The 12,930-nt window shown below is 42.9% G+C and overlaps 1 protein-coding gene across 7 annotated transcripts in view; it reads right to left on the bottom strand.

Annotated features, from left to right (window-relative positions):
* Nucleotides 1-1,528, bottom strand: part of LOC307115138 (uncharacterized protein) — a gene marked incomplete at both ends in the record, with an annotated part of 45,452 nt that extends 43,924 nt beyond the window's left edge. For 2 of the 7 annotated variants that reach the window (XM_079798184.1, XM_079798190.1), the window contains one exon: nt 968-1,528. In XM_079798184.1, the coding sequence (XP_079654310.1) occupies nt 968-1,528 (561 nt within the window). The remainder of the gene's footprint in view (nt 1-967) is intronic. The other 5 variants (XM_079798188.1, XM_079798189.1, XM_079798185.1 and 2 more) reach the window with 5 other exon arrangements.
* Nucleotides 1,529-12,930: the final 11,402 nt, after the last annotated feature.

Raw genomic sequence — 12,930 nt, 5'->3', positions numbered from 1 at the left:
GTCTCTGCTGACAACCAGAGGGAACTGAGGCTCTGACTCCAATGGGCCTCAAGGAACTGAATCCTGTCACCAACCACATAAGTGAACTTGGAACTGGATTCCTGCTCAGTGAAGACTTTAGATGGGACCCCAGTGCCAGCTAACACCTCGATTGCAGAGTTGTGAAAGTGGATGAAATGGAGAGGTCAGCTGAGCTGCATCTGGATGCTTGACCCACAATATAAATGATTTAATGAGAAGATGACTCCTATAGACAACTAGGGTGCAATCCCACCGAGAACCTCTGGAAACTGGAACAGCGTGCCCCCACTAGAGAAAAAAGAAGCCACAGCATTGACCAAAAACTCCCGTCCACTGGTTGTGCAATGTTCCCAGATACATTAACTCTGACTTTTGGCCTGCCCAGAGCTTGCTCCTTCATCCGCAGGAAGTTCTCTACTGAGGAAGTTCCAGGTGCTTGCTGTAGGAAACCATCTTCCTATAATAGAGTGAGGATGATGTGGGACTAAAGTTAGAAATTCTAAAATCACCTGCTATAGTCTGCTTTCTGCGGAGCACAACAGAAGAGTGGACAGATAAGAATGCTGATTCAAGAAGGAAAAATGAGACATAATACTCTTGTATTTGTATGCTTGGGAAATTAAGATTTATTTAAGATTTGGGGACATCTTCATAAGAGAAAGTGTGGTAAGGAAGAAATATATCAATTGGGATGACATAGTCATTGAAGAATTTCAGAGAAAATTGAAGCTTTCTATTCATTTGGGAGAGAGTAACATATGGGGGTGGAGGGGGGCATTATATTTGGAGGCCACAATCAGTTAAAGAATCAGTTGAAACTGAGTTTTGACAATTGGACTTGTGACTCATGACTCAGTTCAATTTGGACTACATCAAGTAGACTGGTTGATGAAAAACAGGTCGGCACAGGTCACCATGATCAACAGCAGGAACCGCTAGAGCAGACTGGGCGGCAGCAGGTGGTCTGGCAGCAGATGGGGCGGCAGCAGGTGGTCTTGCAGCAGGTGGTCTGGCAGCAGCTAGGGCGGCAGCAGCTGGACACACAGCAGGGGCGGCAGCAGCTGGACACACAGCAGGGGCGGCAGCAGCTGGAGCCACAGCAGGAGGGGCGGCAGCAGCTAGAGCCACAGCAGCTGGAGCCACAGCAGGAGCCACAGCAAGAGGGGCGGCAGCAGGTGGTCCTGCAGCAGGTGGTCTGGCAGCAGGTGGGGCGGCAGCAGCTAGAGATGCAGCAGGTAGGCCTGCAGCAGCTGGAGCCACAGCAGGTGGGGCGGCAGCAGGTGGTCTGGCAGCAGGTGGGGCGGCAGCAGCTGGAGCCACAGCAGGTGGGGCGGCAGCAGGTGGTCTGGCAGCAGGTGGGGCGGCAGCAGCTGGAGCCACAGCAGGGGCGGCAGCAGCTGGAACCACAGCTGGAGCCACAGCAGCTGGGGCGGCAGCAGGTCTCCTGGCAGCAGCCTTGGCCACAGCCCTGGTCAGAGCAGACGGATCCACAGCAGGAGTTGACCATGGTGTCGGAGGGTGGAGGTTCGGAGTGAGTTTTCAGGAAGGTGGGTTGGAAGGTTTGGAAGTCCGCTTGCCCCAGGTCCCCTTTTATACCCTGCTAAGGGCTGCTGTCATCAGAAGCTGTGCTCTTTCCTTGTCCTTGTTTGTCCTAATTAACAGGTGATTATGAAATTAGCCAGGTCTGTTTTCCTGGCTAACCTTTTCAAGATGGATGGAAAACATCGTTTCCTTTTCCTGGTGGGTTAGCATTCCTCACTTCAGCTCTTCCTGGATCATCCCTTATGTGTCTTTCTTGCTTCATCTTCCTTAAAGAAAGCTGTCACGTGATTTATGCATTTATATCATGTATGTGTGTCTCATGTTGCACAGCCCAACATGTCTTCCTTTGGGTGATAATAAGCCACATTCTTTTTGGTGACTTGGGGGGATACAGCTGCATTTTAGTTTGATGTCTCATTCGTTGTGGGTCAGGTGGGCAGAGAAGTGTTGAATGTGAATCAGGGCATCATTGGCATGAGAATAAGACTCTTAGGGTATTTCCTTTCCCTCCTGTGAATTGTGGCCCATTTTCTAGACTTTTTGATGGGAAACAAATAACTGGTGTTGGAGGAAAAACTAAGTCATGTAATTTTGATGTTTCTTCTTTGTCTTCAGCTTTATTAAGGTATATGTAATATACAAAAAATTGCACGTCTAATGTATACATTCTGATGAGTTTGGACTTATGCATATACCATAATATCATTTCCAAAATTAAGGTAAAAACCTATTCTTCACCTCTAAAGAGTTTTTGTGTCCCTTTGTTTTTTTTTTTGTGTGTGTGTGTGTTAAAAAACATTAGCATGAGATCTATCTTCTTAACAAGTGCATCATACTATTATTGTTAACTACAGCCACCATGTTGTATAGCAAATTTCCAAAATTCATTCATCTTCTATATCTTTAACTCTGTACCCATTGAACAATAACAACCCACTTCTGCCTCCCCCAGGTCCTAAAATTTACCATTTTATCCTCTGCTTCTATGAATTTGACTCTTTTAAATATCTCAACGAGTGGAGCATGCAGTATTTGTACTTCCGTAACTGACTTACTTCACTTAGCGTAATGTCTTTCAGGTCCATTTATGTTGTCACACATGGCAGATTTATTTAAGGCTGAATAATACACACTTTCATCAATGTGTCAATGTTGGCATTCAGAGTTTAATGGCAACAGTGGTGCGCAGTATGTGTGGCTTATCCTGGAAATTAATATCTTGTACACATCTATGTCTTTTTCAATACAAACTGCTTTGATCTTTCTTACAGACTTGCAGTAGGTAGAGTATAGACCAGCAGTTCTCAAGCTCTTCTTCTACCTGATAACAGGTGTACTGATGATGGTACACCTGGGAAGAGGCGCTGAGAGGAAATGTAATGTTAGGGTGTGTGGTGGTTCAAATCAGTTCTTCTCCCAATTAAAAAAAAATATTTTTTTATTTCAGAGAGGAAGGGAGAGGGAGAGAGAGATAGAAATGTCAATGATGAGAGAGACTCATTGATCAGCTGCCTCCTGCATCGAGCCTGCAACCTGGGCTTGTGCCCTGACCAGGAATTGAACCGTGACCTCCTGGTTCATAGGTTGCCCTCAACCACTGACCCACACTAGTTGGGCCCAAAACTTTAAATACAGTTAGAACTACCCAACTCATGTGCTGTGTGCATTGATAGCTACTCATCTAGACCTCCGAAAGGCTCTGACCTTGCATCCTGCGGGATTTACAGTCTTGTGCACGGATGTCTAGGGCTTTTTGAACCAGATTCTGTCATTCAGCATATTCCATCATCCTCAACATCATGGCCTCCAAATCTTTTGGTGAAAAGACTCTTATTTTATTTCTCATTTACATATTTTACGAGAAGACTCTCAACCATGTTGAGATGTCCTTGGCTCTGTTCTCAGGATGGTTAGTCCAAGACAGGAATGGCTATCCAGAAACTATACGTTGAAGCTGTTACCTATTTGGTAGGACATAATACAAACAACAACAACAAAACAGATTTTATACTAAGTGTCCTACACTCTCCCTGACTTTCCTTGACTCAAGGGGAAACTGTATATAAGGAGCTAACAGGTGATCTGTCAATGCCCCTCATTTTTTAAAACACTAATCAGCTAGTCATATGGTTGCTGTACATAAGAGATTGACTTTCCCCAGATTCCTATAATAGACTGAAATAGCCTAAGTGGGTGTCTCATAGAAACAAATTTGAGTCACCATGGTGAATATGGATTATGGAATGGCTGCCTCCAAGCATAGTCAGTGGAGAGCTTGAACTCTAAGCTGGTTTTACAGAGGAAGAATCAAGAACCAGGTGGTGGAGATGTGATGACATGGGTTTGAGGAGCCCTCTCTACCGTAAAGGATGTATAAGTCAAATAAAACCAAACTCCTCATGTTGCTTTTATTTATTTTTTTCTGTCCAGTTTCTACTTCTGCCCTGGCTCTGATTTTCAGGTGGACATCCCCGGGTGCTAACAACCTGGGCTCCTTACGGGACCTCGGCTGGGAGGTGTGGCTGGTGTGCTGAGCCTGCGTTGTCATAACGCTGGTGAACCAGATGCAGCATTTTATTGGAGAAGTCCTGAGCCTCTTCTCCTGTCACAGAAAGATGAGGGAACAAGAACAGATATCAAGTTGCTGTGGGGGCAGAGGCCCTAGAGAGCCTCATCATGGAGTCTGAAAAAAACTCGAATTCCATATGACCTCCTGTTTTAGGAAAAGGTTGTCCCCTAGGAACTCTGATGAGTGAGTCCTACTGATGACTCAGTAGAGATAATTTTTATTTATATTAATTTAGTATATATTTTTCTTCATGGTGTGTGTGTGTGTGTGTGTGTGTGTGTGTGTGTGTGTGTGTGTGTGTTCCTTAGGATAAGCTTAAAAGTATGTTTCAAAATTCCTCATGATTTCTTCTAGTACATTAACAGTTTAATTTTTATATTGAGTTTCTCATCCAAATGAAATTTGCTTTGGTTTAATGAAGTGTTAACTCTCTCCTTTCTTTGTCCAGAAGTTAACGAGCTGACTTATATAATTTTTATTATTATAGTACAGACATTTTTAGTCTATACTGAGTTTCTATAGGCTTTTAGGTCTATTCTGGAGTCTATTCGGTGGCACACCCCACAATGTGAATATCCCTGGGTTAGAGGGTCTTTAATGTGATTCTCAGTTCTACAAATCCATAAATTTATGACTATTCAATCCCCTTTTATTGACTTTTTTTTCATTTACTGCTATCTATGTTCATGATTTTACTTTAGAATTGATAATTGTCCTCAGAAGTAGTCATGTAAAATTAGAATTTTTAAAATAGCATATAGTCAGTGTCCCTTTGTGCTCATCCAGCACAGAAAGAACCCAAAATAAAATACCCAGCTATTCTTTTTTTAAAAAAAGATAATTCTGCTGCGATGTTATGACTTAGGAAAGTGCTAAAAAAACTTTGGGAAAACTATTTTTCTCTACATTTATATTTCTGGGTCACTGCCAAATTTACTATGTCTCCTAAATCTTGAACATAACTGAGTAGGCTACAGAGATAAATACCAACTGTATTTCTTACTTCTAGCAAATATTTTACCCATGGCAAGCCTTTCTTCCTTTTAGAAATTAATTGAGACATAAATTGATTATTGTAAAAAAAAGTGATATTTTAGTTCTCAGAAGAGTGATTATCTTGTAAGAAAGACTAAATTATTAGAACCCTTTAGTCCAAGAGGAAAATAGATATAGGCTTATAATGAAACTTTTAAAAGTCATAAGGAACAGGAGACAAAGAAAATAAATACAAACTTGCTAAATCCAACAGTACTCAAATTAGATAATATGTCTTGTGACTGAAAAGTGACAGTGTTTGCCTGCAAGTAGGAAGCCTCAATACAATTTTTCCACAAAAATGAAAGAATGAGTGAATAAATGAATGAACTTGAAACAGTTAAGGTTATTCTTCATAGGTGAATAGTTGAACAAACCAAACTATGTGTGTCCATAAAATAGAACAGCTACTGATACACTGAACAACATGCATGATCTCAAGGGAAGACTGCTGAGTGTAAAAAGCCAATCACCAGAGGTTACACACTGTAAGATTCCATTTGTAGAACATGCTTGGAAATAAAATTATAGAGATGGAGAACAGAGTAGTGGTAGGCAGGGGTGTCGGATGATGAGTGGGAGGGAGTGGGTGTGGCTACAAAGATGGAGCCTTAGGGAGAAGGACAGTTCTGTATCTTAATTGTGATGGTGGTTACACAAATCTATACAGTACACATGACTATACTGCATAGAAACACACACATGCATGCACACGTACACTCACGCTTATAAAACTGGTAAATTCTGAACAAGATCTGTGATTTGTACTAATGTAAATTTCTAAGTTTGGATATGTACTATAAATGGAATGTGACCAGTGGGGGGAATTGGGTGAAGGGTGTGCAGGACATTGCTGTACTCTTTTATAACTTTCTGTGCACCTATAGTTATATCAAAGTAAAATATAAAATAAGGTTAATTGTCGGTAAAAGGGAATATGCTTTTACTTGCATACCGTTAACTTTCATCACCTTTTAGTACTTATGACCATTTTACTTTATCTCGTACCACATAACACACAGATGAGGAGGAAGGGTTCAAAAGGTGCAGAGAAGTGGATATGGTAGAATAGATTTAGTCATAAGGCCAGAAAAGCCAGCTCACTGACTATATTCCCTAGGAGGGCTCACTGTATTCTACACAGGCATATTGAGAAACTCAGTAGTGTCTATTCTCTCAAGTTGGAGCTTGTCATAGGGAATATTATCACAGAATTTGGCTCCATAGGAGTTGCCCCATTCACCTTCACCCCCAGTGGTCCATTTGGGGGAATTTATGCCTCCCTCCACCATAATTGTAGGCTCTGTGCATCTAAATGCCTTAGGTCTAACAGAAAAGAGTTACCTCTAACGAGGCACAGTAAAGGTGTGATTGGAATTAAAGCTATGGCTGTCACCCAATTACTTTGAGCTTCTAGTACCAGGTGATCAGCAAGCAAAGAAAAGAGTAATGGCGTCAAGGAGGAAAATATTTAGCATTTAGGTGGTGTCCTGAGGGCATTCTGGGAATTTCTATTTCCAAGATTTGGGGCAAGTACAATAGCTGTGGCCATAGTAACAGCTGAGGACATAGGAACGGAGGGCTCAGAATCCTCAGGGACTAGAATTTGGTCCCTCCACTAGACTGGCCAGCCAGAAGAGCAGAGATGCTGTCCACAAACCCTCCTCTTGTAAGTTTCTGTAGAAATTGTAACCAATCAGTTGGAGTGAGTTTAATGAGAAAAATACATGGACCTGAACTATATTACAGATCCCCTTTGCCACAAAGAACTCCATCCTCAAGCTAGTGTGAGTGTGGGCTGCTGGTGGCCGACACTGTTCAACCACATGTTCTCCAGGTCATGGTTCTCACCTACAGGAGGCTGCGGCTCTCCATCCCTTCCCCCTCAGAGTGGTCCAGAACTAGAGATAACTGATGTAGAAGTACAAAGCCCCAGCCACCATGCCTCCAGGAGGGACAGGTCTGTGATATTGTTCACACCCACATCTGTGGGGTCAGATGATCATAAAATTTCATGGCGGCCACATTTTGGCTTATCTTCTTTTACTTCCCTGTCCTGCTTCCCTCCATTTCTTACTGATTTCTCCTGAAAGCACTTCCTTATGTATCACTTGTGCAAGAATCCTTGTGTCGGGCTCTGCTTTTAATAAATCCAACGTAAGACATACAGGTGGGGGAGGTTCCCCCATAAATGCAGCAGCCTCCTTTAGGATGAGAGTTGCTAACATGACGAGCCATGTTACTCGTGGGATATCCTTTCTCTCAGACATAATGATATGAGAAAAACAAGTGAAGACTACTCATCTAAAAACAATTGTGCAAAAAATGGCAAGAAGAAACAGAAAATATTCAAAGGATTTAGTGGTTCAGTTGATAATAATTCAGGACTTGACTGTAACAGTGTGGCAACCTTTCATAATGCAGAAAAAATGTTTTGAGGGCACTAGTAATGAGATTTGGAACACTGGCGTCTAAGATGGAGTGCCCTCACAGGGGCAGACCCCAACACAAGTTTCAAATAAAATAGTCTGTTAGGAAGATAATCCTAAAAGGCACTGCAGGGAACCTGGGAAGTGATCTGGGGAAGGGACGAAGGGCAGTGCAGGATGATGGAATGAGCAGCTTACTCCTGTGGGCAGCTGGGTGCCATTCCACCAAGGACCTCTAGAGACTGGTGCTCCTTGCCCCCACCTGAGAGGAAAGAGCTAGAGTATGTATCCACTGCACCCATCACTGGTTGAGCACAGCTTCTACACACTTGGACCCCCGGCCTGCCTAGAGCTGGCTCCTTCATCCGGAGAAAGTCCACAGGCCGACAGATCCAAGTGTTTGCTGTATGAAACCATCTTCCTATATTAAAACAAGGATGCTGACGGCATGGAGGGGGAATTCTGAAATCACCTGCTGTCCTCTGCTCTCTGCAGAGAAGGACAACAGAACAATTGACAGCTAAGGATGGCAAGTCAAGAGGAACAATGATCAGACACGATGCTCTTGTATTTGTATGCCTGGGAAATTCAGATTTATTTAAGATTTAGGGACATCTCCATATGAGAAAAGATGGCTGGGAAGAAATACATCAATTGGGATAACATGTTGGTTGAAAGATTTCAGAGAAATTCAAACTTCATGTTCATTTGGAAGACAGATAGTAACATGGTGGGGTGAGGGCAAGAAGGAGGGGAGGAGGCAGTATATTTGAAGGCCAAAGTCAGTTTAAGAATCACTTGAAACAGGTTTTACAATTGGCCTCTCATGACTCAGTTCAGTTAAACTACATCAAGAAGACTGGCTGACGAAAACCAGTGGGCACAGGTCAGGGCAGTCAACAGCAGGAACCACTAGAGCAGACTGGGCGGCAGCAGGGGGTCTGGCAGCAGGTGGGGCGGCAGCAGGGGGTCTGGCAGCAGGTGGGACGGCAGCAGGTGGTCTGGAAGCAAGTAGGCCTGCAGCAGCTGGAGCCACAGCAGGAGGGGCGGCAGCAGCTGGAGCCACAGCAGGAGGGGCGGCAGCAGCTGGACACACAGCAGCTGGGGCGGCAGCAGGTGGTCCTGCAGCAAGTGGTCTGGCAGCAGGTGGGGCGGCAGCAGCTGGAGCCACAGCAGGAGCCACAGCAGGTGGGGCGGCAGCAGGTGGTCTGGCAGCAGGTGGGGCGGCAGCAGCTGGACACACAGCAGGTGGGGCGGCAGCAGCTGGAGCCACAGCAGGGGCGGCAGCAGCTGGAACCACAGCTGGAGCCACAGCAGGTGGGGCGGCAGCAGCTGGAGCCACAGCAGGTGGGGCGGCAGCAGGTGGTCTGGCAGCAGCCTTGGCCACAGCCCTGGTCAGAGCAGACGGATCCACAGCAGGAGTTGACCATGGTGTCGGAGGGTGGAGGTTCGGAGTGAGTTTTCAGGAAGGTGGGTTGGAAGGTTTGGAAGTCCGCTTGCCCCAGGTCCCCTTTTATACCCTGCTAAGGGCTGCTGTCATCAGAAGCTGTGCTCTTTCCTTGTCCTTGTTTGTCCTAATTAACAGGTGATTATGAAATTAGCCAGGTGTGTTTTCCTGGCTAACCTTTTCAAGATGGATGGAAAACATCGTTTCCTTTTCCTGATGGGTTAGCATTCCTCACTTCAGCTCTTCCTGGATCATCTCTTATGTGTCTTTCTTGCTTCGTCTTCCTTAAAGAAAGCTGTCACGTGATTTATACATTTACATCATGTATGTGTGTCTCATGTTGCATAGCACAGCATGTCTCTCCTTGGGTGATAAAGATTCTAATAACCCACATTCCTTTTGGTGACTTGGGGGGATACAGCTGCATTTTAGTTTGATGTCTCATTCGTTGTGGGTCAGGTGGGCAGAGAAGTGTTGAATGTGAATCGGCATCATTGGCATGAGAATAAGACTTATGATATTTCCTCTCCCCACTGTGAATCAGGGACCATTTTCTAGACTTTCTGATGGGAAACATTAGCATGAGATCTCTCTTAACAAGGTTTTAAGTGCACCATAATGTGCTGTTGATATAAACACAATATTGCACATCAGATCTCTAAAACTTGTCTGTGTGTGTTTTTTGTACAATTGGAATATTCTGTCCATTGAACAACTACCCATTTCTTCCTCCTCTCACCCCTGGAAACCACCATTTTATTCTCTTCTATGAAAAATTTGACTCCTTTAGATATCTCATCTAAGTGGATTCTTGCAGTATTTGTCCTTCTGTGACTGACTTATTTCTCTTAGCATTATGTCTTCCAGGTCCATCCATGCTATCACAAATAGCAGGATTTCCTTTTTTTGTTGTTTTTTGTTAATCCTCATCCCAGGATATTTTCCCATTGATTTTTAGGAAGAGTGGAACAGAGAGGGAAAGACAGAAAGAAACATCGATGTGAGAGAAACACATTGATTGGTTACCTCCTGCATGATCCCCGACCAGGGCTGGGCTGGGGAGGAGTCTGCATGGCTGAATAACAGACACTTTTATTACTGTATCAATGCTGACATTCCGAGTATAATGGCAATATTGGTTGGCAGTAGATGTGGACGTTCAGCCTGTGAAACACATTTGTCTTTTTCATTACAAACCGCTTCAATCTTTCTTATGGATTTGCAGTGGATATACATAGACCAGCACTTCTCAGTCTCTTCTTCTGCCTGATACATGTCCTGATGATGGTATACCTGGGGAAGAGGTGCTGAGAGGGGATACAACGTTAAATCAGTTCTCCCACCAAATTTAAATATAGTCAGAGCTCCCCAACTCACCTGCCATGTGCTTTGATAACTACTCATCTAGGTCTCAGAAAGGCTCTGACATTTCATCCTGTGGGATTTAGTGTCTTGTGCACGGATGTCTACAGATTTTCGCGTCATGATTTTGTCTTTCAGCATATTCAACCTCCCTTACCTTATGGCTTCCAAATATTTTGATGAAAAGACTCTCATTTTATTTCTCATGTCCATATTTTATGAGAAAATTCTCAACCAAGTTGAGATGTCCATGGCTCTGTTCTCAAGATGACTAGCTCAAGACAGGAATGGCTACCCAGAAACTATCCTGAAGTTGATTCCTATTTGGCAGAACATAATATAAAAACCGATTTTATAGTAACTGTTCTTCTTTTCCCCAGGTTTCCTTGACTCCAGAGGGGAAATGTATATAAAGAGCCAGCTGAACTGTCAGTGCCCCTCATTCTGAGAAACTGGAGTCGGCTAGTCGAATGGTTGCTGTATGTGAGGGATTGACATCCCCCCACTGTAAAGGGCTGATATCAGGTAAGTGGGTGTCTCAGAGAGAGAATCAAATTTGACTCACCATGGTGAGTAAGGTTATGGAATGATTGCCTCTGTAGACAGTCAGTGGAGGGCTTGAATTGTAAGCTGGTGTTACAGAGAAAGAATAAAAATCCAGATAGAGGAGATCGGATGAAATGGGTTTGAGGATCCCTTTCTACCATAAGCAACGTAAGCATCTCATAAACCAAACTCCTTATGTTGCTTTTAAAATTCCTGGCCAGTTGCCACTCCTGCCCTGGCTCAAATTTCCAGGTGGATACAACCTGGATGATGACGATGTGGGCTCCTGACTGGACCTCTGCTGGGAGGTGTGGCTGGTGTGCTGAGCCTGCATTGTCATAACTCTGATGAGCCCACACACAGCATTTTATTGGAAAGGTCCTGAGCCTCTTCTTCTGTCACAGAAAGATGAGGGAACAAACGCAGATTCAAGTTGTTGTGGGGCGAAGGCTAAAGTCCTATTATGGAATCTGAAGAAAATTCCAAGATTTCTATATGACCTGGAATGTGGGAAAAAGAATGTCCCCAGGAGTCCTTATGACAGACCTATTGATGACTCAGCTGTGGTCACATTTATTTATGTTAATTGGCTATATTTTTTCCTTCATGGTGTGTGTGTGTGTGTGTGTGTGTGTGTGTGTGTGTGTGTTGCTTTGTTGTTCTTGTTGCTTAGGATAAGCTTAACACTATGTTTGAATATCCCTCCTGGTTTCTTTTAGAACTTTAACAGTTTTGTTTTTATATTGAGTTTTTCACTCTATTGAAGTTTGTTTTGGTTTAACGAATGTAGTATCTCTCATTCCTTTCCTTTCCTTCTTTCTTTATCCAGTTAACTAGCCAACCTATACCATTTAAAAAATAATTCTTCCCTTACAGGGTGATTTTAAACTGCCCCCTTTTTTGTACTTAATTCTACAGGGTTTTGGGTCTATTTTAGGACTCTATTCAATTCAATGTTTATTTGAGAAATAAAGAGGTTCTTGCGATTTGATAAAAAATCTGAAAATTCTAGTCTGTTGCCTTGAAGTCAGAAACACATATGTGTTTTTTTTAAAAATTATGTTGTGTTAAATATAAGAGCACAATATAAAGATATACACCTTAGAAAATTTTAAGTATACAAAACAGTATTGTCAGCCATAGCAAAACTCATAGACTAGGGAAGAATTGAAGAATTTTGCCACTTCAGTGGCTTTTTGGGTGTTTTTCTTCCCTCCCTCCCTCCCTCCCTCCCTTTCTTCCTTTCTTTCTTTCTTCCTTTTTTCCTTTCTGTACTAGTACTTTAAATATAACATTTCTCATGTACATTTTTCCACTTATGCCATCTTCTTAGTATTTTATTCACATTATTCATATTGATGTGAATTTGTTGTTTCAATTAATGATTTTCAGGCCTTTTAAAAAATGCTTTCTTATCTGGAAGCTCACTGTATTTGTATAAATCAGGGAAAATTGAGCCACTCCAGGTGGAGGGAGATGGCACAGCTCCCAGTCCACAGGCTAGCAGCATATGAGACAATATTTTTCCGATACTTTTTTAATAAAGACTGCCTTCATAAGAATATAAACATTATGCTTTCATTCACTCCTCTCCTCGCTTTGTCTTGTCTTATGTGTCTGTGAGCTGGACATTCCCCACAATTTTCAGACTTGACACATTTTATTTTTAGGAATCATTCCTTATATATTATCTTCTCCAATAGAATAGAATCCTCTTTTTCACCAATATTACCAACATACTCTACTTGACATATGTCTTTCTGTTAAATCCAAGATTTCATTGTGAGTTACCTGAGGGATGGGAACTGGGTCTCATTCAACTTATAAGCTTCCTGGAGCCCAGTAGCACAACGACCTTGCTAAATGGTTCATAATTCAGTTCAGTAAAAAGGATGTTCTTGTCTTCTCTCAATAAACTTGCTGGCAGACAAAGTGGGCAATCTGGTTGGAGAAAGACTAATTACTTGGCACTTTCTTTG

Source organism: Cnephaeus nilssonii, assembly GCF_951640355.1.
Source record: "Cnephaeus nilssonii genome assembly, chromosome: 19".
Classification (NCBI taxonomy): Eukaryota; Metazoa; Chordata; class Mammalia; order Chiroptera; family Vespertilionidae; genus Cnephaeus; species Cnephaeus nilssonii.
Note: the sequence above shows the minus strand (reverse complement) of the source record. Positions and strands in the feature narration are given on the sequence as shown.